Source organism: Protomyctophum parallelum (assembly GCF_964188405.1).
Source record: "Protomyctophum parallelum genome assembly, chromosome: 11".
Lineage (NCBI taxonomy): Eukaryota > Metazoa > Chordata > Actinopteri > Myctophiformes > Myctophidae > Protomyctophum > Protomyctophum parallelum.
The window spans coordinates 45,184,372-45,210,508 of record NC_139707.1 but is presented as its reverse complement, the minus strand read 5'-3'; the positions used below and the strand labels follow the sequence as shown (position 1 = coordinate 45,210,508).

The 26,137-nt window shown below is 43.1% G+C and overlaps 1 protein-coding gene across 1 annotated transcript in view; it reads right to left on the bottom strand.

The window, feature by feature from the left end:
• The window catches only part of LOC310867033 (low-density lipoprotein receptor-related protein 1B-like), a gene marked incomplete at its 5' end in the record, with an annotated part of 569,593 nt that overhangs the window by 406,020 nt on the left and 137,436 nt on the right, over positions 1-26,137 (bottom strand). The window contains 3 exon segments of the mRNA XM_083776826.1: positions 567-792; positions 20,608-20,770; positions 22,720-22,977. Of these exon segments, the coding sequence (XP_083632952.1) occupies positions 567-792; positions 20,608-20,770; positions 22,720-22,977 (647 nt within the window).

Below are 26,137 nucleotides of genomic sequence, written 5' to 3'. Positions count from 1 at the left end.
CCGTATTCCAAGCTTTTTTGCGCAGTGTACATTGAGGAGTAGTGAACGAACGGACCAATTAAATGAACGAAATAAGGCAGGATTGACACTCGCTAAGAAGATTTGCAATTTAACGATTTAATTGTCGTTCAATACCGAACATAAATACAATTCCGTTTCTGGCTTTTAGGCTTCGTAAACAAAAGGTGCATGCATGGGGGCAGGCATGGCAAATAACATAATTACATACATTTACACTTTATATGAATGATGATCAGTGGTGCTCAATATTTCATGTCAAGGACCCCCAGAATTATCTGTATTTGACCGCCGACCCCCATCTGAAAATATGTTGTTCCAGAGACCTCCCCCCCAGAAAAGCAAAGTTAAAAATGTTCGCTCTGAAAGAATACATATTCAAAGATATGCGCCACATTTTCCACACAATAGCAGCCACAATAGCAGACCTACAAGCTCGTAGCTTGTAGGTCTGCTATTTTCAATAGCTAAATTACAACATAATGTTTAAAACACCAAAAGGGGTCCCCGCCCCAAAATGGGCCTTAAATAGTAATATAAACACCCACCTGAGTCCCCTGGATGACGGTGTGCCGGTGCTTGCCGTTGTAGTCCACCACGTCGATATAGTCCAGGTAGGCGTCGGCCCAGTAGACCAGCTTCTTCACCAGGTCCAGCGCCACGGCGGTGGGCTGCTCCATGCGCTCCTCCACCAGCCGCGTGCGGTTGGTGCCGTCCATGTTGCAGCGCTCCAGCTTGGCCCCCGCGCCGCCGTAGTCCGTGAAGAACAGCATCCTGTGGGGGGGGATGGGAGCGTTAAAATACTCAACATAAGAACAGCATCCTGTGTGTGGGGCGTTAAAATACTCAACATAAGAACAGCATCCTGTGTGTGGGGCGTTAAAATACTCAACATAAGAACAGCATCCTGTGTGTGGGGCGTTAACATACTCAACATAAGAACAGCATCCTGTGTGTGGGGCGTTAAAATACTCAACATAAGAACAGCATCCTGTGTGTGGGGGGCGTTAAGATACTCAACGTAAGAACAGCATCCTGTGTGTGGGGGGCGTTAAAAATTCAACATAAGAACAGCATCCTGTGTGTGGGGCGTTAAAATACTCAACATAAGAACAGCATCCTGTGTGTGGGGCGTTAAAATACTCAACATAAGAACAGCATCCTGTGTGTGGGGCGTTAAAATACTCAACGTAAGAACAGCATCCTGTGTGTTGGGGCGTTAAAATACTCAACATAAGAACAGCATCCTGTGTGTGGGGGGCGTTAAGATACTCAACATAAGAACAGCATCCTGTGTGTGGGGCGTTAAAATACTCAACATAAGAACAGCATCCTGTGCGTGGGGCGTTAAAATACTCAACATAAGAACAGCATCCTGTGTGTGGGGCGTTAAAATACTCAACATAAGAACAGCATCCTGTGTGTGGGGCGTTAAAATACTCAACATAAGAACAGCATCCTGTGTGTGGGGCGTTAAAATACTCAACATAAGAACAGCATCCTGTGTGTGGGGCGTTAAAATACTCAACATAAGAACAGCATCCTGTGTGTGGGGCGTTAAAATACTCAACATAAGAACAGCATCCTGTGTGTGGGGCGTTAAAATACTCAACATAAGAACAGCATCCTGTGTGTGGGGCGTTAACATACTCAACATAAGAACAGCATCCTGTGTGTGGGGCGTTAAAATACTCAACATAAGAACACCCAGTGAGGTGAGGCCGCTTTCTGGGGTCTACTGCCCCAACACTGCGCGAAAAGAGGAGTTAACGGGCAATTATGGGCACTAGATTTGCCCGTAAACCTCAAGTTTAGCAGCATATACAGTTAATATACGGTAATATACAGGTGTGATGGTACAGTTCAGGAGTTTACGGGAGTTTGTTGGAAAGTTTAAGGGGATATTATTATTATTATTATTATTATTATATTATATATTATTATATTATTATTATACACATCCGTATTCCATGCTTTTTGTGCAGTGCAAGTTGTGGAACACACCAACACTGCACCTTAAAAGGGTTGCTGTTTTTATGAGAGAGTTGGAAAGTAATTTTTTTTCAACTTGGCATTTTGTTTAGATTGATCTTGTGTTCATATTCAATGTTCTGATACAATTTTCCTTACAATTTTTTTTTTCTTTTTGTATTGCTATTTTTATTTTGCTAATTTGTATATATCTTGTCTTGTATTGACCTGCTTTTTTGTCATTCCGCTGGTTGTTATTTGTTTTATGTGAAGCACTTTGGGTTGCATTTACGGTAAAATGATATGAAAGGTGCTATATAAATAAAGTTTATTATTATTATTATAGTAAACACCGCACAGTGTGAGTGGGTGAATAGCATGGCACAGCCTAGGCGTGCTTTCTGGACTGGTATAGAGCGTCGCAGTCCCGCCACCCTTGCATGACGACGACTGGGGAAATAATTCCCCATTAATTTTTCTCATATTCAAAAAGTTTTTATTTATTTGGCCTGGGCCGTGGCTCAGCGGTCCAGGCACCTTGGCTGGTAATCCAGTCTGGCAGTGTGCCGCGGGTTCGACTCCAGATCCAGACGGCCTTCACTGCATGTCTCCCCCCCCGCCCCATCTCTCTCCCCATCAAAAGAACAAATTCACAAATCACAGTTCACAGTTATGTACTTGGCAAATTGGCACGGTATCTCTTGATATTCTTTTGGAAAGTAATTTTGTTATGTATTGTAGATGAGATGTTTTTGGGCAGAGCATTCCAGAGAGTTATTGACCTATATATACCAGACAGTTTCATTTTGGTGTTGTTTGTCTTCTTATGTTGCAAGAAGCTGCTCCTCTGGTGCATACAAAATATCAAATAAAAAGGCGAAAGCCACAAAAAACATTAAAAAAAAACAGAAAAAGTATTTATTTAAAGACCTTTAAAGCCAACTCGGATCGTTACTGCAGTACTTTAAAAACCTAAGTACTGCAGTGTAAAATGAAGCCAAATGGACGTAATTTCACATTCTCAAGAGTTCAATTATTGTTAGACATCTGCATTGCCTCATTTAATCTACACAATTATAGAGAATGTAGAAGAATTGTCATTTTGATCAACGCTCTCTCTCTCTCTTTTACAGCATGGCATTGTGAATGCGTTGCGATGTGACGCATTGCAGCCTTATAGATCGGCCGGCAATATAATACCAGTTAAATTCAGGATTAAGTGGTCATCAATTTAGTTGATTTATTAAAAGAAAATTTGTTGATACAGTAGATAAGAAAATGCAAAGAAAATGATTAAAAACAAGAAGACTCTCATATGTAGCTGCAAGGTGCAACTTGTGTTGTTTCGCTCACTGTGTTTTGTTATGGCTTTCCTCTCAGTTAGCTCATAGCATAGCTTCTGGTGCCACTCGCAGAGTATGGGTTGTCATGACGTTCAGACTATGGGGTTATTGAGGGGTAAGGGCCGATTCATACTCCTATTTTACCGCTGTAGTGCCGAAATGATTTTGGCTCGTCAGAAATTTTCAGTAGCACAGAAGACCCGACTTTAGGACGGTACCCGCCCTCTCCCGAACATTGTAGGCTCTACAGAGCCGACTTTTATTCGGCTCTAAAATAGGATTATGAAGTCTTCCCATTGGCTTAGAGGCAGCCAATGATGAAAAAGTGTCCACTACCGTGTCGTCTTCACTGTCGTTCGTAGAGGTACCGGTAATAGCGAATGTAGTCCAGACGCTTTTCAAGCACCTGGCAAAAATAACCTGCTTCTCCATTATTACATTAACCTACATGGGCAATGTAGGATTGTAGGTTCAGGATATTGGTTGTAAAAATCAGTTTGGCTATACAGTATGTTGGGGTGAACTGCCCTAAAGTAGTTCAGCTCTACAGTAGTTCCTTCTATGAAGGCTCGGCAGACTAGAGTCCCCGTAGAAACGGGACGGAGCCCTGTACTGACAGCGATATAACGAGCTCCGTCCACAGAGCCATGTGTAAATCTGTGAGTCCAGTCAGGGGAGGGACGGGACCACCTATGACCCCCCCCCCCCCACCACACACACACACACACACACACACACACACAAGGGGCACGGGTACATTTGCACGGGACCACCTATTGACCCCACCGCGGTGCATGCAGGCTTGCTGGAGGAAAGAAAAAAAAAAAATGTCTGCATCAGCAAGAAAAAGAAGCCGCTATAACTCCAACCAAACAGGTGCAGCTTGTCTGTCCTCCGCGAGGCATACAAATGATGTCTACCTGGGATTAGGACGGTGCTGCACGAGGCTAACCCATTCTGACCTGAGATCAGATTCTAAGAATGTCTTCTGCTGTACATCCTGACAGTTTTCTGAAAAAAGCGATGTTTCTATGTCGGTGGTTCTTCGATTTTTCAAAAATAGCAGACCTACAAGTTCATAGCGCGCCACTCCGGTGGCGCGCTATGAGCTTGTAGATCTGCTATTTTTCAATAGCTAAAGCATAACATGATGCTGACACCAAAAGGGGTTCCTGCACAAAATGGGCTAATGCAATGCTGGAGGAGACACTAAGGGCCATGTTGGAGACGCGTGCGTGCGTGCACGTGCGTGTGCGAACGAACAGTATGCATGTGTGCGTGTGTGTGTGGTTTGTGTGTGTGTATTCCCGCCCAATGTAATGATCAACCTGACAGCTGCCCATTGTGGACTTGTTAGCGCTGCCAATCAATAACGGCTCTGATTGGATTCCAAGGATTTCCTACGTAACGTTGTTTTGTTCTTCCTGCTTCCTATATACCTGAGCGTCCCAGAGAGTACACTCTGTTTACAGCCTGAGAGAGAGAGAGAGAGAGAGAGAGAGAGAGAGAGAGAGAGAGAGACAGACAGAGAGAGAGAGAGAGGAGAGAGAGAGTTGCCAGGTTTATTAGTAGCAACTTTGGGCTTCTTTCACTGAAGTTGCTTGTATTGGTCAAGGCCCCCCCCATTCAGTAAGGCTGGCCAACGTTGAAACCCCCGTGCAGTATTGTAATAGTGTAATAATATTGTAATATTTAAACCAGTGGTTCTCAAATAGCCTTATCGTCATGTCATCATCATCATTTGTGACCAAATTTGACTGGGAGACTGCCATTGTATGTTTTTGAATTTTTGTTTTTTCATTTAATATCAATGCAGGGAATCATAGCTTCAAATTGACATATTGGTTTGTTCAGTTTGACCCACCAGTTTTGGAGATATGGCTTATAGAGTAATGTCTTGCAGAAAACAGCGAGTTGAGAAAGCAGGCTTGAAAGCTTCACTTCTGTGGTCCTCTAACATTACAATAGCTACATGTTTAAGCATTTATTTCATATTTACATGTAAATTTCAGCTTTGACACTTATTTCAGACATGCTCTAGTATGTTAAGAGTCTGCCTGTGCAATTAACTCATTTTGAAAAAAAAAAAAAAAAAAAAAGTTTTTCTCCTCTGGTGAAATGCTGGAATGTGCGCGATGGCAGTCTCTCAGTCAAATCTGGACAAATTTTTCGACCGCGGTCGAGATTGTGTATTTCACAATGCCACGCCAGACTTCCCCGGTCCTTCATTGCCATCCCCCAGTTCCTGCTTACTGATGCATGTGTCCCTAGCGATGACATCATGTGTCCCTATAGCGATTACATCAGAAAAGTTTTTCTACCTCTGGTCTGCTTTGAGGCAGAACTCCTCCAGAGAAGAAGGGTAGATATAACCTCATTGTCAGCTCTGTAGCAGTGGCCGGCAAACTGGCTGTCATGAAATAAGACTGTCATTATGGACTGTCATTATGGACTCCCACATTAATATGCATTTGTCCCTATATAACCCCCTCTTTTGAAAATGTTTGGTGCCGTAGGCGAGACCAGATTGGAGACAAAAATCTTACAAATATTCCAACATTTTTACACATCTGCTTCGTTCCTCTCACTGCGGACGGAGGGGACAAAATCCTCCCACAATATTGAGGCAACATTGGCAGAACAGTCTGGCCACGCAACGCGAGGCTATTGTTTTCATAGACCCAGTAGCTCATTTCTCTCACAAAAACCTGGCAATGTGGGTTTCCAAGCCTGTGGTGCAGTGAGTAATTGCGATGCAGAGATGAGCCTTTCAGACCCTTCATTTTGAAACGTGCCTACCTTATCCCACTTTGGACTGAGGTCGGTTAAAAAAAAGCATTTTTTCAGGAAAAACCCATGTTTTTATGTCAGTGGTGCTCAACCTTTGTCACGTCAAGGACCCCCAGAATTGTCTCAAATGGGCCACGGACCCCCATCTCAAAATATGTAGTTCAGGGACACCCCCCAGAAGCCAATATTTAGTTAAAAATGTTCGCTCTGAAATATATATTCAGAGATTTGCAACCACATTTTCACGACTTTTCAAAAATAGCAGACCTACGAGCTCGTAGCGCACCATGAGCTTGTAGATCTGCTATTTTTCAAAAGCTATAAAGTATAACAATGCTTAAAACACCAATATGTGTTCCCACCAAAATGGGTTATTCATCGTATACCGCCAGGCCAGGAATAATTGCGTCAGGTGAATAATTTAACATGTTCTTATCGTCTCTCTCTTCCCCCCCCCCCCCACAATGCTTTTATACAGTCGTATCATGAATGATTAGCGCTGATTTGTGTCCGAACAGATTAACTACTAAGGTTGTAGAATATTTTGTCTTTCATTTTGATTTGAGCTACAGTGTCACCCTCAGTCTGTCTGTATAACTTAACTTAACTTCACACTTTTACATTGATGCAGTTTGCGATGCGTTGTGAGCTCTTCTTTATAAATCATGAATGAACGATTGGGACGATTATACAAAGATAATTGCGAATGCGATTATCTTAAATATTGCGACAGGCATGAAACGTCATGTCCAGAGTGATTGATCAACAATATTATGAAAGTGAAAGCCTTGTTATGGACATAATGTGATCTAGGGTGCAGTTAACAGTTTATATTTATTTTCTGGGATTGATTGATCTGAGCCATTTTCTCATAAAGCGTGTCAGGATTGTTCAAACTATATTGAACTGATGCAATACTCCAGTCTTAGATACCAAAGTGATAACAATTTGACCAGTCAAAGCCTGGACTCAGTCCAACTCGCTTACATACATAGTTTTATTTTTCTGTTATTAAGTAAAGAAAGAGTGGGGGGGGGGGGGGGGGGGGGCATCTGTCAGACAGGTAAAGTTTTGCAACAAAGAGACAGACAGAGAGAGAGAGAGGGGAGGAGGAGAGAGAGATGGAGAGAGAGAGATGGAGAGAGATGGAGAGAGAGAGAGGAGGAGAGAGAGATGGAGAGAGAGAGAGAGAGAGAGAGAGAGAGAGAGAGAGAGAGAGAGAGAGAGAGATGGAGAGAGAAAGAGGAGGAGAGAGAGAGAGAGAGAGAGAGAGAGAGAGAGAGAGGGGGAGAGAGAGCGAGAGATATGGAGGGAGAGAGAGAAATAGAGAGAGAGAGAGAGAGAGAGAGAGGGAGATGAGGAGAGAGAGAGAGAGAGAGAGAGAGAGAGAGAGAGAGAGAGAGAGAGAGAGCGAGCATCTGACGACAATATAAAAACACATCACTACAGACAGAACACTCTCTGTAAACATAGCCCTTCATGCTGTGCTGCTACTATCAACCTCCTCCAATTCCTTTTGTTTTCACACCACTGCCTCGCGGGCTGACAGACCTCTCTCAGCCCCCCCCCCCCCCGCTCCTCGCCAAACAGCTGTAGCCATGTCTTACCAATTAGAGGCAGTAGGAGAGCCTTGAAAAGGGTTTGTGTTATAACCTATTCTGACCTGAGATCAGATTCTAATAAAAATGTCTTCTATACATCCCGACAGTTTTCTGAAAAAAGCTATGTTTCTGTGTCAGTCGTTCTTCGGTTTTTCAAAAAATAGCAGACCTACAAGCTCGTAGCGCGCCACTCGGTGGCGCGCTATGAGCTTGTAGATCTGCTGTTTTTCAATAGCTAAAGCATAACATAATGCTTAAAACACCAAAATGGGTTCCCGTTCAGAATGGGATAACCTATCTGCTGTAGCCGCCAGCATCACCCCAGCCTCCCTATGGGACACGTGCGCCGCGCACTCTCCCCACCCACACGCCATCCCTCTGTGTGTGCGCGTGTGTGTGCGTGTGTGTGTGTGTGTGTGTGTGTGTGTGGGGCATGAATTACTGCTACTATTCAAACATCCCACTTATTTTCTTGCCAAGGGAACATGCTGTATAGTACGTAGTAGTATGTGTAAAAAAAATAAACTATTGTTTCGTCCTGACGATAGGAATGCACAGATATTTCCGCTAATTGGCTAAACACAATATTGCCTTCCGTTGCTACGCTGATGACATCCACGTCTACCTAGCTATTAGTACAGTAATTGACCAGTGCATGGGGAAAGTACTATTATTATCGTAGTCATTATTTGTAGAAATATCGAGCAGTCTTTTCACTCGGGCGCCTGCGGCTGGTTCAGAACGATCGCCTCCTCGCTGGCACAAAAAAGCATAATATAACTCCAGTTAAAGCTCCATTTTCATTAGCCTGGGGTCCACCTATGCGTTTTTATGGCATAGGCAGCTCCCAGCAGTGTGTGTGTGTGTGTGTGTGTGTGTGCGTCAATTTAACAAAGGTGCAGACAATCAAACCTCACGATACTCGAGTTGCATTCTTGTCCGATTTTTAAGATATAAATCGCCCTAAACACTTGACTTAGTAACAGAAGTCTGTCCTCTTAGCTCGGCAGAAGAAAAGCGAATGAGCGCGCTATGACGTAGACGCAGACTAGATGCTCCGAGAAGCAGGGCGTCTACGTCATCGCTCTTAAAACCCACAGTACATATTTTGGAGTGATGTGTGCTGTGGGAGTTCATGAATGAAGTTTCTGCCCTTTTGCTCCGCAAAGGGAAACATCCCATGGAGTGAAGTATTTTGTGAACGAATACTTAACAAAACGTCTGTGTTTTCCGAGGCTACTCTCAAGGACTTATTCACCTATTCATCGGTACAGGAGCTATATTCACCTGCCAATACCACTGGAAAATACAATAGAATCCATTTATTTGCCGTGAATCATGGGAAGCTGGCTTTGGGATATACAACCCACACTGTGCAACTGTTGCAACCTTATAGTGAACTGTTTTTTTTTTTTTTGTAAACACTGAGAAAGCCAGAAGCTTTCTCTTGATGTCACAAACGCATCACATCATATCCGTGCCTTTATGATTAATGCAACGGTACATTGCTGTGTACAGGTGACTCAAAGCAGTACACTGGATGTGCCTGTATATATATATATATATATATATATATATATATATATATATATATATATATATATATATATATATATCTGAACTTCCATCATAGCTTTTATACTCTTGTAACATATTATTTCTACATTGTGGTATTGACACTCAAGTACAACATTATGTGCAACGCGTCGTGATATTATAGTTGAAGTGTAGGTCGCCGTCACGGTATAGGTATGAAGTGGTCAATGCATGTTTTGCAATAATAATCCAAATCTACAAAGTACCTAGTAACTAAAGTACCTGTACCTATAGTAACTACAATGTAGTAATAAGTACAAGTAGAAGTGAAAGTACTGACATTTTTAAATACTACAGTAAAGTAAAACAACCCTCATATTTGTACTTAATAAGTAAGTGCTTGAGAACATGTATTTAGTTACTTAAATCCCTGTAGGCTACCCACATATTGGTAGCCTATATTAGCCCAATATTGCCGTTACGCATTTCACTTGAATAATGTTGTGTGTGCACGTGCGCGTGCGGAGAAAGACAGTTATTTAATGAAACTCAAGATTATAACGTTCTGTCTCGCTGCTGCCGCGGCGCCGCCGTCGTGTGTGTGTGTGTGTGTGTGTGTGTGTGTGTGTGTGTGTGTGGCGAGAGAGAGAGAGAGAGAGATCGTGGCTTCCAGGCGTGCGTGTGTGTGTGTGTGTGTGTGCAAGCCAGGCGTGCGTGTGCGTGTGTGTGCAGGCGTGTGTACTCGGCAGTTGGCTGGCAGGCGAAAATAGCAAAAGTGATCTGTGTAATCATAATATTTAGGAACAAACAAACTACTGACAAAGTGCAATGTTGATGTAACTAAGAGATTTGCTGAGTGAGTTATAGTTTAAATACAGAGATTTAGAAGGAATAAGCAAAATTGTGAGGCTACAATTCCTCTCCTTCGTCTTCCTTGTTTCTCTTCTCCTGCGGGAGATCAGGATCAGATTCTGACTTCTGAGAGCTAGTGTGGGCCTATTAGAAGACAGGGCAGTGTTGCCAGGTTCGCGAATTGTAAGCGAATGGCATTTGTGGGCTTGTGAATTAATTTTCTCACATGTAATTTGAGCTCACTTGCATAGACCTGGCGAATTTAGCGTGGTGAAAGGGCAACAGTGTTCCGGGGGTGTGGGTGCTTCGGGCGATGTTTGTAGTAAACAAATGCATTGCCGCCGTGAGTGTGGACGGGAGGCATCTTTGGTGGCACTGCAATGATCATTTTTTGGCGGGTGGTGTCGAGTGTTGGCGTTGGGCGCGATAGGAGGAGATAGGTCCCGGACACTGCGAAGGAAAGTGTGTGACGTCACTGCCGTGTGAGTGTGTGTGGGTGTAGTGTGTAAGATGGTGTCGTGGGTGTTGCAATAGCGACGTAGCTGTTGTGGCTTTGGGTTTCTTGCCATGTGTTGGGTACAAGTTCTCTAATATTATAATAGATACCATTTTCTGTGTGTGTGATTAATCCATTTTGACGCTTTAGTAACGCTGTGCTTTTAACTGTTAATCAGGTGGCTTAGGAAAATTACCGCTACGAAGCAGATAAAAGCAATTTCACGATGCTTCTTTATGACCTATTGATGGATTGTATGTCCTACATTCTCCATACAGCACACAATAATCCCCTTGATCAATATCCATTAAAAACAGGCTGATTCACTCTGTGGCCTGTATGACTTTTGAACCGTAGGTCATACCCAGTGTTGTAGTGGCACTTTTAGAAGCCCCAAGACATTGTGCACGCATATTGGCATGCATGTGCGCAACGTGTATTGAGAAACAGAGTTTACAATGCTTAACCATATCCATAAAAGTATAAACGAAAAAGTCAAAAAACATATCTTTGCCAAAAACATATTTTAGACCCCCACTACACCAATGGTCGTATAACCAACATTTCTTTTTTCCACACACTGTCTTTGGTCATGCGTTTACCCATTCTGAACGGGAACACATTTTGGTGTTAGCATCATGTTATGCTTTAGCTATTGAAAAATAGCAGATCTACAAGCTCATAGCGTGCCACCGAGTGGCGCGCTACGAGCTTGTAGGTCTGCTATTTTTTGAAAAATTGAAGAACGACTGACATTTTTAGAATCTGATCTCAGGTCAGAATGGGTTCATCAAACCAGTGTGTCTCCAGTGGAAACCTCGTATGAATCTGATCTCAGGTCAGAATGGGTTAAAGATGTATGAGTCAGATTACTCATCATCATCATCATCCAATTGGCTACGATTGGCTTCTGAAATGTGTGGGAGGGTCCCACAAGCTCCGAACGCGGGTCCAAACGCAAGTGGATCTCGCTATTTTTTGCTACTTAGCAACTTGAATCCTCAAAAGTACTGTAACAGCATTGGAAATATGATGTCCGCACCCGGCATTCTACTCTGGGGGGGCACTATATCGTGCGCCACCCCTTACCCCTTATCCCTAAGCTTATTTGTCATTACATCGACACGTTGTGAGCTTGTAGATTGGCCATTTTAACTATTTTAAAGGGATTGTGACATTAAAAAAAAGGTTTTGGAATTGTTCTTATTTTTGTTTTGTTTTTCTAATCTCAATTGCACCCAAAAAACATGAACTTTTAACATTCAGTAAATTTTCTGTGATCTGGGGTTTTCTGGCTCAAACAGGTGCTCTGATTTGCCGGCAGTAAGTGACATCACTTACTGCAAATCCCATATATGTCAATGGGATTTGCCAGCAGATGTCACTGTTTCACTGTGTTGCCTGTTTTCATTGTAGCTCAAAAGTAGCTCCAAACCACAAAGAAAACTTCAGACCACAGAAAATCCACTGAATGTTCAAAGTTCAGGTTTTTTGGGTGTAATTGAGGTCATAAAACCTAAAAGAAAAAAGAAAAAGAAAAATAAATTAAAATGAATGTCATAAAACCTTTAAAAGCTTTTTCTAAATAGTAAATCATCACAAATAAGTTTAGGGATAAGGGATATGTAGCCCTAAAACTCTGAAAATGTGCAACAGAGCATTGAGGTACTGTATAGTGCACAATCTCCAATGACGACCGGAGACAGACAGCCTCCCCTCCACTCTCCTCTCCTCTCCTCCCAGCTCTATAAGGTTAATATTGGCCTGGTCTTCTGGGGACACCATTTAACTCACAGGATGGAGACGGGGGGCCAGACCATGCTGCCATGCACCGCTATGATGTTTGCCCTGCAAACCAAACACTCTCCCTGCTCTGCTATGGAGACCATGCTGCCGTGCACCGCTATGATGTTTGCCCTGCAAACCAAACACTCTCCCTGCTCTGCTATGGAGACCATGCTGCCGTGCACCGCTATGATGTTTGCCCTGCAAACCAAACACTCTCCCTGCTCTGCTATGGAGACCATGCTGCCGTGCACCGCTATGATGTTTGCCCTGCAAACCAAACACTCTCCCTGCTCTGCTATGGAGACCATGCTGCCGTGCACCGCTATGATGTTTGCCCTGCAAACCAAACACTCTCCCTGCTCTGCTATGGAGACCATGCTGCCGTGCACCGCTATGATGTTTGCCCTGCAAACCAAACACTCTCCCTGCTCTGCTATGGAGACCATGCTGCCGTGCACCGCTATGATGTTTGCCCTGCAAACCAAACACTCTCCCTGCTCTGCTATGGAGACCATGCTGCCGTGCACCGCTATGATGTTTGCCCTGCAAACCAAACACTCTCCCTGCTCTGCTATGGAGACCATGCTGTCGTGCACCGCTATGATGTTTGCCCTGCAAACCAAACACTCTCCCTGCTCTGCTATGCTGTGTATGAAGCTGAGCTCCAGTACTGAAAAAGCATTGTCGCAGTCATTCAGAAAACCATGTATGGCCATATAAGTTATAGTTATGTCCCACTTTGTCATATATTAAACAATGTCACACAATCCTCGTTTTGAGCTTGTATGTCCGCTATTTGACATATTGAAAAGTGAAAGTGGTTAAAGGAGAATTCCATACTAGAAGGCTTTCTTGCCTTTATTTGTAGTTGTTACGAACCCAACCAAAGAGGTCCAGGTGTTATTTTGTGCAAAAGCGCCATATTGGCTACTTCCCCTAATATAATGAATTGAATTGCATTGAATTGAATGGGCCTATGGGGTGCTAATTTGCTTATTTCCATAACTCAAAAAAAACATGTATATATCCTCTCTTCATAATATAAGTAGTATCCCAAGCGGCACACTTTACTACTTATTTCGATGGAAATAAGCAAATTAGCACAAAACTAGAAAAAGTGCCCTTCTCCACCAGGATTTCTTCCTCAGCCTAGTGGGAATATGCGTGCACAGTTTCATCGCAATCGGACGCTGCGTTGAGGAGTTGTGGCGATTTGTACAAAGCGGGCTACTCCTGAAAACTGTAGGAGCCAATCGTGGCCAATCAGGATGGAATATGATAAATCAAACAAACCTGTCTTGATCACATGACTATGGAGATCATGTGTACCGATTTGCGTGAAATTTGGATAAAATCTGAAGGAGTAATAATGGAAAATGTGTTTTACATATGTCGGCCTCCTGGTGGCGCTATAAAGAGCAGATGTGAAAAATTCCAGGCAAAGGTTTTTCCTTGGCCTCTAGGGAGTTGGCATACAAAGTTATCCACAGATCCGTGCAGTTAGAGGTAAAAACACTTTTCGGCCAGTTATAGCGCCACCTTGAGGCTGAGTTGAAATTGTTCATGTGGCATTTCGTCCTCGGCCTAGTGGGAATGTGGGTGCACAATTTCACGGAAATCATGCGATGTGTTCATGATTTGCAGCATTTTGTTTGAAACTGAGCACTCCTGTGAACTTTGGAAGCCAATCTTAACCAATCAGGATGGAGTCTGAGAAATCTGAAAGAAGGGTTTAGTTGAATGGCTCTAGAGAGACTGTGTACCAATTTGCATGATGTTTGGACAAAATCTGTAGGTGTACTGTGCAAAAACTTGTTTTGCACAAAGCGGCCTCCTGGTGGCGCTATAACAGGCCGTTCTGGAAAGTTTGGGGCAGAGGTTCATCGTTGGCATCCAGGGAGTGTGTGCAAAATCTGGCATCGACCGGGTTAACAGTGGCCGAGATTAGCTGCTCACGGACACACGGACGGACACACACACAAACACGGACGGACACACACACGGACGGACGGACGGACGGACGGACGGACGGAGTGCAAAACATACTCTCCCCCCATGCCTTCGGCCTGGTGGAGACAAAAAAACAACCCCCATCGAGGGCTTATGGTAGAGGACATATCCAATAATGCACTTTTGCACAAAATAACACCTGGACCTCTTTGGTGGGGACGTAACGACTACAAAGAAAGGTAAGAAAGCCTTCTGGTATGGAATTCTCCTTTAAGTGTGTTTGTGGGGGGGTTTTATAAATGAAAAGCAAGTGACTAAACAAGAACTCTATTGGGGATATATATATATATATATATATATATATATATATATATATATATATACCCAATCTATACCCAAACCTTAGTAACCTTTTTTATTTTCCTACATACTGTAGATAGGAGGTTTCCAGTCCACTGGACAGTGCTGGTATACAATATATATTTGCACCGGGGCATTGCGTGTGGCTGTTTCAGAGATAGAGAGTTCTTCTCATTAACCCATTTTTACCTGAGATCAGATTCTAAAAATGTCTTCTACATACCAACAGTTTTCTGAAATACCCTATGTTTCTAGGCCTATATATCACTCAATATTGCATGTCAAGGACCCCAAAAATGATCTGTAATTGGCCTCCGAGACCCCCCCATCTGAAAATATGTTGTTCCAGGGACCCACCCAGTAGCAAAGATTTGAGTTAAAATATTATTATATTCCAAATTTGAGGCAACATTTTCATGATTTTTTTTCAAAAATAGCAGACCTACAAGCTCGTAGCGCGCCACTCGGTGGCGCGCTATGAGCTTGTAGATCTGCTATTTTTCAATAGCTAAAGCATAACATGATGCTGACACCAAAATGGGTGCCCGTTCAGAATGGGTTAAAACAACCTGTGCTCTGACTCCGGCAGGCTCCGCTGCCTGTCCTTGTAGCCTCATGAATATAATGTCCCCCCCCCCCCCCGCCCTCCCCCCCCTCTCTTCAGAGCTCCCAGGCTCAGCGCTCACTGGGAATAGGAGGACAGAGAGGCCTTTTTAGACGCTGATAACTGGAATAATCAGGCTAAAGATTCTCTCCTTGGGAGTGCACCACTCTCACTTCTCTCCTCCCCGTTCGTTGCAAATCATTTTCAATGGCTCTCTAGGACCATAGAGGGCCTATAGGGCCCTTTTTTTCTCCCCTTCGCATTTTGCTGCATCACGTTAAAGTCTCTCTGCCTCCATCAGGGGAACTGTTATACCATAAACATGCATATTATCATCATTGCTGTCGAGGGGGGGGAACCGTGTAATATCGTTGGCCGTCGTCAGGGGCAGAAACCTCTTATTTCCATATAGTTTTACTTTCTGTGGGGGCTTTTTTCAGTAATTAATGCCCTACTTGACAGCCTATGCCGGGGGTGGGCAACTTTGACGATGGCGAGGGCCAATATATTTCCACACTCACTCCAGAGGGGGCCACAGTGCATATTACTGTCGTAGCAAAAAATAGCCGATCTACAAGCTCAAAACGCGCCGCGCTGCGACGCGTTTTGAGCTTGTAGATCGGCTATTTTTGCTATATTTGAATTGAAAACCGGAATAATTATTTTGCTATTTTTTTATTTGGAATCCTGAAAAGTTACCTTTTTCATGAATGTCAAATGCATTCAGTTTATAGTTATACGTTGACTTTATGAACTGTTAATATAACTACATTGGACACAAAAAGACAATAATATTTTAATACTAGTCATTAAAAGTAATTAAAGCGGGTTTGGAATTGTAACAGCTGCAATCAATACTATATCAGTATTCTGATATTAACATGCTGGGCCGCATTAAGTGAAGGTGGGGGCCGCCAGTTGCCCAACCCTGCTGTAGAAGCATACAAAGTAGCAGATCTGCAGGTTCGAAACGTGGCACGAATTGACGTATTTTGAGCTTGTAGATCTGCTGGTTTTCTTTTTTGAGTGGTGCAACCACTCCAAGGAACAGCAATGTCCGTGTTCACCTATGTGACTTTAACCCACCTATGTGACGTTAACCCACCTATGTGACGTTAACCCACCTATGTGACGTTAACCCACCTATGTGACGTTAACCCACCTATGTGACGTTAACCCACCTATGTGACGTTAACCCACCTATGTGACGTTAACCTACCTATGTGACGTTAACCCACCTATGTGACGTTAACCCACCTATGTGACGTTAACCTACCTATGTGACGTTAACCCACCTATGTGACGTTAACCCACCTATGTGACGTTAACCCACCTATGTGACGTTAACCTACCTATGTGACGTTAACCCACCTATGTGACGTTAACCCACCTATGTGACGTTAACCCACCTATGTGACGTTAACCCACCTATGTGACGTTAACCCACCTATGTGACGTTAACCCACCTATGTGACGTTAACCCACCTATGTGACGTTAACCCACCTATGTGACGTTAACCCACCTATGTGACGTTAACCCACCTATGTGACGTTAACCCACCTATGTGACGTTAACCCACCTATGTGACGTTAACCCACCTATGTGACGTTAACCCACCTATGTGACGTTAACCCACCTATGTGACGTTAACCCACCTATGTGACGTTAACCTACCTATGTGACGTTAACCCACCTATGTGACGTTAACCCACCTATGTGACGTTAACCCACCTATGTGACGTTAACCCACCTATGTGACGTTAACCCACCTATGTGACGTTAACCCACCTATGCGACTATGAGAACCAGTAGGGGCGCTGTTATGCCAGAAACAGAGAGAGAGAGAGACAGTGCTGCACTCTGGCCTCTGCCAAATAACTCCATATATGGGCATACAAGGGGACACAGCTGACATCACAAGGCCTCTGCCCAGGCCAGACTCCATATTTGGGCATGCCTATAGGTTCGTCACACCGTTTTCTGACATCATTCTGAGATCTGCACAGACTCCATATTATTCACTCATCACACCCTGTACGGTACACTCAAGACACGCTCGGCCAGTGCACGCCCTCAGGCGTCTTACTAGTATAGAGGTAGGGCAATAGTAAAGTCCTCACGTCAATCCCACTACCCCTGGGTCACAGATGTATTTAAAAAAAGAAAAATCGATTGAAAATTCCATAGACAAATCTTAGCATCGCGTCATTTTACAAAAACAAACAAACCACCCTGCCTGCCGATTTTGCAGGTATGTGACTGTCTCATTTATGATATCGAGTTACATTTGATAACGTCTGTTTGCATGGAAAAAAAAATACAAAAAACAAATTCATACTTTTTCAGAGTACAATCGCCGTGCGGGTTTATTTTTCGAACATATATTTCCAGGCACAATCTAAGATTTTCAAAAAAAAACAACACCGTGACCCATGGGGATATAGCGCTATGGACTATGAATAAATACTTAAAAAGTTGAAACATGGATATGCAAGTTTATACTGCCGCACAACAAGGATATCAAACACCGCTCTGATCATGAGGATCTACAGTACACCGTACAGTCTACTGCATATGTCAAACTCAAGGCCCGGGGGCCAAATCAGGCCTGTTGAATGAATTATCTTTGGCCCGCGGGATGATATTTAATTAGTATTAGAACTGGCCCTCTGGTACTGTATATCGCACGGACCATCACAATACTACAAGTCCCACAATGCACTGTGAGTGCATCGTCACGTATCGAGGGCCCACACAATCGCAGTCTTCTCTTCACTGTTGATCAGCAGTGAAAGTATATCACTTGTTGTCAACTTTCAGCTACACCCCTCTCCCCCAAAAAATGGCCCGTGTGTTGAAACACAGTCTGGCCCTCGACTCTTTATTTTGGCCCACTGTGTATTTCAGTTTGACATCCCTGGTCTACTGGCTGCATTTTGCATTTTATTTGACTTTAACAAACTGTTTTGGAGAAATGTTTGGGGTGGATTTGCACTGTTAGGGGGGGGAGAGAGCATGGAGAGGTTTTCTGCTCCGGCTCAGCTCTGGGCAGCGGGACACACGATCCTCAAACAGAAAGTCCTGCTGCAGGGCCTGGTTCTGCTTCTCTAGGATGTGGGGGTGATGTCAGCGCATACAAATGAGCGTCTAGACGCTAGGAGGCGTCTGGACCACGGTCAGAATCCTCCCCAAAACATCCAGGACAACGCTTCACATGTCTCAGACTTCACAGTAGATTACATGGAATATAACTAGGGCTGTGAATCTTTGGGTGTCCCACTATTCGATTCCGATTATTGGGGTCAATATTCGATTCAACTCGATTCACAATCAAAAAAGTTTTCTTTTTAAATTCAAAAGCCTTTTCCAGATTCAAAACGATTCTCTATTTAAAATGATTCTCGATTCCATACATATGATTTCATCACAATCTACTCTTGAACTGAAGTGACTACAGTAACTTGAAAATTACTGAAGACATGATGTTTACTGTGATTAGAGTAAGCTTATACATTTCATATCACAAACACCATGTAGTGAAAACTCCTGTAACTCACCAGAAAAAACATTTTTTTTTTTAAATAAAACACCCCTAAATATTACCTACTGTGAAGCTGTTCACATAAAGTTTACCTAACTTTGCTACTACAGGGAAAACGTGCACATGTACGTATATGTTACTATTTTATTTTATTTATGTATTTATTTAGCTCTTTGAATGCTCTTTCTTGCACTCTTTATTCTACCCCTTTGTTTGCTGTGCTTGCTGTGTTTTGTTGTTTGAATGTTATGCTATCTATATGTGACCAGTTTTGACTGAGAGCCTGCAGCCCATCGCGCAAACTCCAGCTTTTCACCAGAGGAGAAAACCTTTTTTGACATGTACTGTAAATATGAAATAAATGCTTAAACATGTACGCAGCTATAGGTGTAACGTTAGAGACCACAGAAGTGAACCTTTCAAGACTGTTTTCTCAACTCGCTGTTTCTCTGCAAGACATTACTCTATAAGCCATATCTCCAAAACTGGTGGGTCAAACTGAACAACCGATATGTCAATTTGAAGCTATGATTAAAAAAAAATCCAATGGCAGTCCCTCAGGCAAATCTAGTCACATATGCTGCTGCATTGTCTGTAAGGAAGCCAAAATAAGTTGTACTCTTATGTACCTGTACAAGAGATGTACTGTAACAATAAAGCACAACCTTGAAATCTTCCGCCGTCATCTGAAGAATCACCTCTTCATACTGCACCTTAGCCTGTAGCACTTAGTTATCCCATTCTGACCCGAGATCAGATTCATACGAGGTTTCCACTGGACACACACTGGTCTGATGAACCCATTCTGACCCGAGATCAGATTCTAAAAATGTCAGTCGTTCTTCGATTTTTTCAAAAAATAGCAGACCTACAAGCTCGTATCGCGCCACTCGGTGGCGCGATACGAGCTTGTAGATCTGCTATTTTTAAATAGCTAAAGCACAGCATGACGCTGACACCAAAATGGGTTCCCGTTCAGAATGGGTTATTCATGTCCTCACTGTATTGCATTGCTGCTATTCTTTTTTAATGTTTATGCCTTGCTTTTCATTTCCTCCATTGCTCTGTAAAAGCACTTTGAGCTGCATTTCATGTCATGGACGGTGCTAAAGTTTCATTTATAATATTATTATTGTCATAGCCTTAACGACCTTGTAAGCTCATGGCGCAAAGGCGTATAACATGCTATGTAGACATTATGCCAGGTCATCTGTAGACCTGGCATCCTATAGTATGTATAGTTAAACAGTACATATTATCGATTTTTTTTATATTATACTGTTTAGATTCATCATAGGGTATTGGTTTATTTTCATGATTTATTTTATTTAACCTTTATTTAACCAGTAAAAACACATTGAGTTCAAGTGGGAACTGGCTAAGCGGCAGAAATACAATAATTACACGCTGATTGGTCCGGTACGGAACGGATTTTTGTCAGCTCAACTGCCTGAGAGATCCCAGATGATTGCTGTGTTGGGGAACATGGTTACCCAATACCGCCCTCATCTGGCAGCGTCAGGTTAGTCTCATGTCTGTTGTTGTCCTGTATCGTTTGTATTGTTTGTATGTTTTAAACTACACTACTCTTGCTGTAAACCTAATTCCCCTTCTGGGACATTAATAAAGACCTTGAACCTTGAACCTTCCTTTCTTGCTTACTGTAAGTGGCTCTTGATTCAGACTGTCTGCTAAATACCTAAATTGAAATGTGTAAATTGTATAAGTGACTCCCATTAAAGGGTGTACTACTCACCCCATGAGGGGGTCCAGCGCTATGCCTTTGGGGTTGGTCAGGTCCAGGTCCAGGATGGTGACACACGTGTCCCCGCTCTGGTCACACACAAATATCCTGTCGCTGACTCTGTCCACGAAGTAGAAGTTCCCCGTCAGCCAGTCGATGGCCATGTGCTCCACATCTGTAAGGGACAAAGTGAAAGGACATGTCAATGTCATTGCTATGCTAGTCGGGGGGAAAAACTGTGCACTGTATGTTTCTAAACAATTACTTTTCAGGGGGGGGGAAATATAGGCTCTTTTCATTGGTTCAATATTAATAAAAACCCACAGACACACTCAACCACTTTCAACCAGGTGTCCGGCTAATTTTGCGTATCATTGTAGGCGAACATTTAGAAAGCAGCTAACATTGCATTGCAACACATTGTGAGCTTGCAGATGTTCTGTTTTGACACCGTCATGAATGACAAAGTATAAAATAAGGCATTGATTTATTGAAAAAATATATATGAAAAGGGGTTTCTAAAACCCACAGACACATTTAACCCATTCTGACCGGGCACCCATTTTGGTGTTGGCATCATGTCGTGCTTTAGCTATTGAAAAATAGCAGATCTACAAGCTCATATCGCGCCACCGAGTGGCGCGATACGAGCTTGTAGGTCTGCTATTTTTGAAAAAATCGAAGAACGACTGACATTTTTAGAATCTGATCTCAGGTCAGAATGGGTTCGTCAGACCAGCGTGTGTCCAGTGGAAACCTCGTATGAATCTGATCTCAGGTCAGAATGGGTGCCTTACCCCTTTGTGCCGCCCTCGTTATAGAGTGAATAATTTGGCGGTGAGCATAAACGCCTTCCCTTCATCAAGACTCTGGAGACGCTCTCTTTGTCCACAGGTTTATTGACAAATAGAAGGGTAAAACTTACTGCAAGTGCAAACATATTGCATATAAATTGCAAACTGCATGTGTAAAGTAAGCTGTAGTAGACTGCATATAATTAAATTACTAATGTAACTGTCACATGTTGCATTACAAGAATCACTTGTACACGTTCATTATACAGTAATCACTTTAAAGGCTTCTGCACTATCGTGAGAGTTAAAAGTGCAAAACACGAATGTGTCCCACATTGGCATAACACTGTACAAAAACAGGCCTTTCTGCAGCACTGACTAAGCATTGGCAGGTGAGTAAAACATTTTACAGCAGGTAGGCAGTAACATTGAACCAAGAATTAGGCTACTTAACCTTTAAACCACATCTCACAAAACAACTTCCCGGACAAAAATAATGAACTGCAATCATAGACTAGGTGAAAAGATTACAAAACATGTCAACGATGCTACGACTGGGAGAACATTGGAGCAGATGTTAGCGGATGCAGAAAACAGGAGCCTTGCTGTGCTCATGTGTGTGTTTGTGTTCGCAATGGAAACTAGTGCACTTCCTGAAAGTAGTCACATGACAAACTGAAACCCAACTTCCTGTATTTCTTAAAGGGATACTACCTTCCATAAGAAAACAATGATTAAAATGCTCAAGATAAAACCCAAAACATGAAATAAACAACCATAACAGAACACACTTATTGGGGTTCTTGTAGGTATGTATGTACAGTAGATTAGCAGCATACCATTTTTGTAATTTTGTAATTAATATTTTAAATTTGTCCGAAAACTTAGTTCAGTGTTTAGAAGGCATTTTTTAGATTCGGCCTTAGTTTAGTTTAGTTTGTGCAGGTGAGAAAAGAAACCTAGCTGGCTTATAATGTGGTTCTCACCAAAGATACAATACAAATAACAACAAATACATTATTTACACTTGTAAAGTGTGTGCGATTCATAATTCATAATTTGTGTAAATTGGATGGATATGTACTTGCCCAAAAGATATTGCAATAAATGAGATATGGATAATCCATATCTCATTTATTGCAATATTGTTTGCAATATTGATGAACCAGGCCACTAATTCTTCTGATGATACCAAATGGTCTTGAAACTTTGTTGGCCTTATAGACAGTCCTAGACTGCTAAACAGCTAAAGGATAAGGATCCCAGCAACCAACAACTACCAAGAGACAGTGATCGTAAAAAAATATGAAGCTAAAAAAAATCAACATACTGTGCAGACTCTGCAGCGTCTTGATCTCCTGCTCCTGGGTGAACCCTCGCAGGTTCCTCATCTTGGCGCAGCGGAGCGTCCCGCCGGCCTGGCTGGACAGAACCCAGCACACCGTGTCCTGGCCGTGCCGGACGTCCAGCGCCAGGCTGGCGTTGCCGTCCAGCGAGCGGAACGGCTGCAGGCCCGACCCGTCCAGCTGCGTGCTGACGATGCGACCCGGCCCGCCCACCAGGAACACCGGAGGCAGGTCACCTGGGTCTGAGGGGGAGAGGAGGAGACACAGGAGTGGTTGAGTGGTTGGTTGATTGATTGATTGATTGAATGATTGATTACCAGTGGGGGGAAAGTATGCCATTTTTTTAACTCATGTAAAAGTATCAATACTGCAGTGTAGAAATACTCTTTCACAAGTCGGGAATTAAAAATGTACTTTGAGTACAAAAGTATTGGTATCAAAAAGTTGAAAGTACTCTGTATGCATAATGTCCCCAGTTTTCAAACGTATAAAAGCCTTTTGAAAATAGCAGATCTACACGCTCACAATGTGCCACATCGCCAGACATTAACCACGGAAGGAGGCACACCATTATTTTGGTAAATAATTACTTTATTGAATTAAACGACTTTACGTCGTTACTTTTTAAAGGTACTTTTTAAGTAAAAATCTAGCAAAACAATTAAGTCAACAAGGCAGTTTTTTTTCCTTTTGTATTATTTATTTTTATTATATATTTTTGGAGGATCATGTACTGTATGAGAGTCTCACACACACACTATACGCACGCAGCCACGCACTGTTCTTTTGGGCATGGAGGCACAGCGTTGAGCGCACTGATATAACTGACAGCAGCGCAAAATGTTTACAAGTTTATCAAGATGAAAGTCCCTACTCCCCAGTCCCCAGGCACACAGTGACAGCACTCCATGTTTACGGCACGCTGCAGACAGACAGAATATTCCGTAGGCTATAATAGTGTGGTGTTTTATGTGTTTCCTTGATTGATTGATTAATGTACTCGTCCTCATTTCGATCAGGGCTTCAGTCTCCTCATTCGACCACGTCTATCTACGGTAACGGGACATCTTTGCGCTGACGTGAAATATGCCTTCTCCGTCTCCAACTGTGTTCAGCTCCTCAACCGCCACATTGTTTGCTTCATTTCCTTTATTTACTGCGGATTGCATTCACACCTGCACCGAATCATAATAAAGTGCGATTGGAAGTGAAGTGAAACGCCCGTTTTTGCTCGGAGTAGAATGTGGTTCTTTGATGCACATTAGGATTCGAATGAGCCTAATTCACACCTGCCAAACGAAGTGCACTTTCTGACAATGTGCAGCAGGATTCGGTTTAATCGCAGAAAAGCTTTGTGGTGTGAATGGCACCTAAGTGACCATGTGCTGCCCGAAAAAGGTTGCCCACCCTTGGTGTATATGTGGAAAAATGAAGGGGCCACTCAGCCACGTACTGTATAGAGCCCTGCATGGGGAAATTGGTCTATAGGGTTTTAACCCATTTTGGACTGAGGTCCAAAAAAAAAGTCTTCTAAATCCTAACATTATTGAGAAAAACCCCATGTTTCTATGTCAGTTGTGCTCAACCTTTTTCATGTCAAGGACCCCCAGAATTATCTCTATTGGGCCACGGACCCCCATCTCAAAATATGTAACTCCAGGGACCCCACCAGAAGCCAATATTTTAGTTAAAAATGTTCGCTCTGAAATATATATATTCAAAGATTTGCGCCACACTTTCACGACTTTTCAAAAATAGCAGACCTACAAGCTCGTAGCGCGCCACCGAGTGGCGCGCTACGAGCTTGTAGGTCTGCTATTTTTCAATAGCTAAACTTAAGGGTTCACGCCTAAAATGGCTTAAGTGATGAACTGCCTTCTTATAAAAACATGCGACGTCCACATCAAGATCAACAACATTCACGGTATAAAATCATTCAGTGATGGGCATCATTTATTCCGTTTGTCACCTCATTAAGAGTAGTCAATCTCTTTGATTATAGCACTTATACGCATCAGATTGATTAACATAAGGACGAGTAGAGGACAGAGGCGACCGACCGGGAGTGGAGCTTTTTTTCTTTATATAGTGACCCCCCCCCCCCCCCCCCACATGCCGTGAGCTACGGCTCGGCTAAAACTAACACAACCTGCTTTATGGGGCTAATTGACCGTGGCATCCGCCAGCTCAACCCAAAAATAAAATCCTGATTTATCCTGATCCCCCACATAAGTTCAAGTCAGGGGCCGCTCTCCTAATACGGGCAATAAATCAGAGTTGTCGACCCGCACACACACACAAACCCACTTCTCTTCTTATCCCTGTGAATCAACTTTTAGGAGCCCCGGGGCCATTATCCCATCTTGGCCGGGAACCCCTTTTTTGGTGTTATAGCATTATGCTATGCTTTAGCTATTGAAAAATAGCAGATCTACAAGCTCATAGCGCGCCACCGAGTGGCGCGCTACGAGCTTGCAGGTCTGCTATTTATTTTTTTATCGTGAAAATGTGCCTCAAATTTGGAATATATTTTTTTTCAGAACGAACGTTTTTAACTAAAATCTTTGCTTCTGGGGGGGGGGGGGGTCCCTGGATCAACATATTTTCAGATGGCGGTCGGAGGCCACTTACAGATCATTTTTGGAGTCCTTCACATGAAATATTGAGTGATAAATAGGCCTAGAAACATAGGGTATTTCAGAAAACTGTCAGAAGACATTTTTTTTAATCTCATCTCAGGTCAGAATGGAAAACTGTCAGCACGTAGAAGACATGTTTAGAATCTGATCTCAGGTCAGAACGGGTTATTCTCCTGCACCACCATGGGGTGGACGGACGGGGCTTTGGCCGAGGCGCGCCCTGATAAAGATCTGCACCAGCCTTCAATCAAACGGGGGGTCTATACGTCTACGATGGGATAATAGCAGCACTAACTCTCTGCTGGAACAGTAGCATCATAATAACCCCCCAAAGGTCAGGTCCTGTGTCGGGATGAAAAACTAACACATTGTCTTTTTCACCTCCCCCTTTTTTTTTCTTCCCTCCGCCATTTTAATCGTTATATGCCAATTGATTCCTTCTCCACACACATTCCTTTTGTGTTTGTCACCGCGCCTGTTGTATCCTACTGGCTTCACCTGCCAGTGAGGAGCACCCACCGGGAGGACGTAATAATGAATTGCATTTTTATGGCCCTTTTCTATGCACTACGTGCCTACTCAAAGCGCTTTACAGTGGTTCATTCATTCATACATTGGGAGGTAAAGGTTCATTCATTCATACATTGGGAGGTGAAGCTGCGAACAGTCGACGCAAGCGTCCTCACTTCCCACATTCACACACAGACGGTGGCGAGCTCACACCGACGCACTCATTGGAGGCAATGTAGGGTTCAGTGTCTTG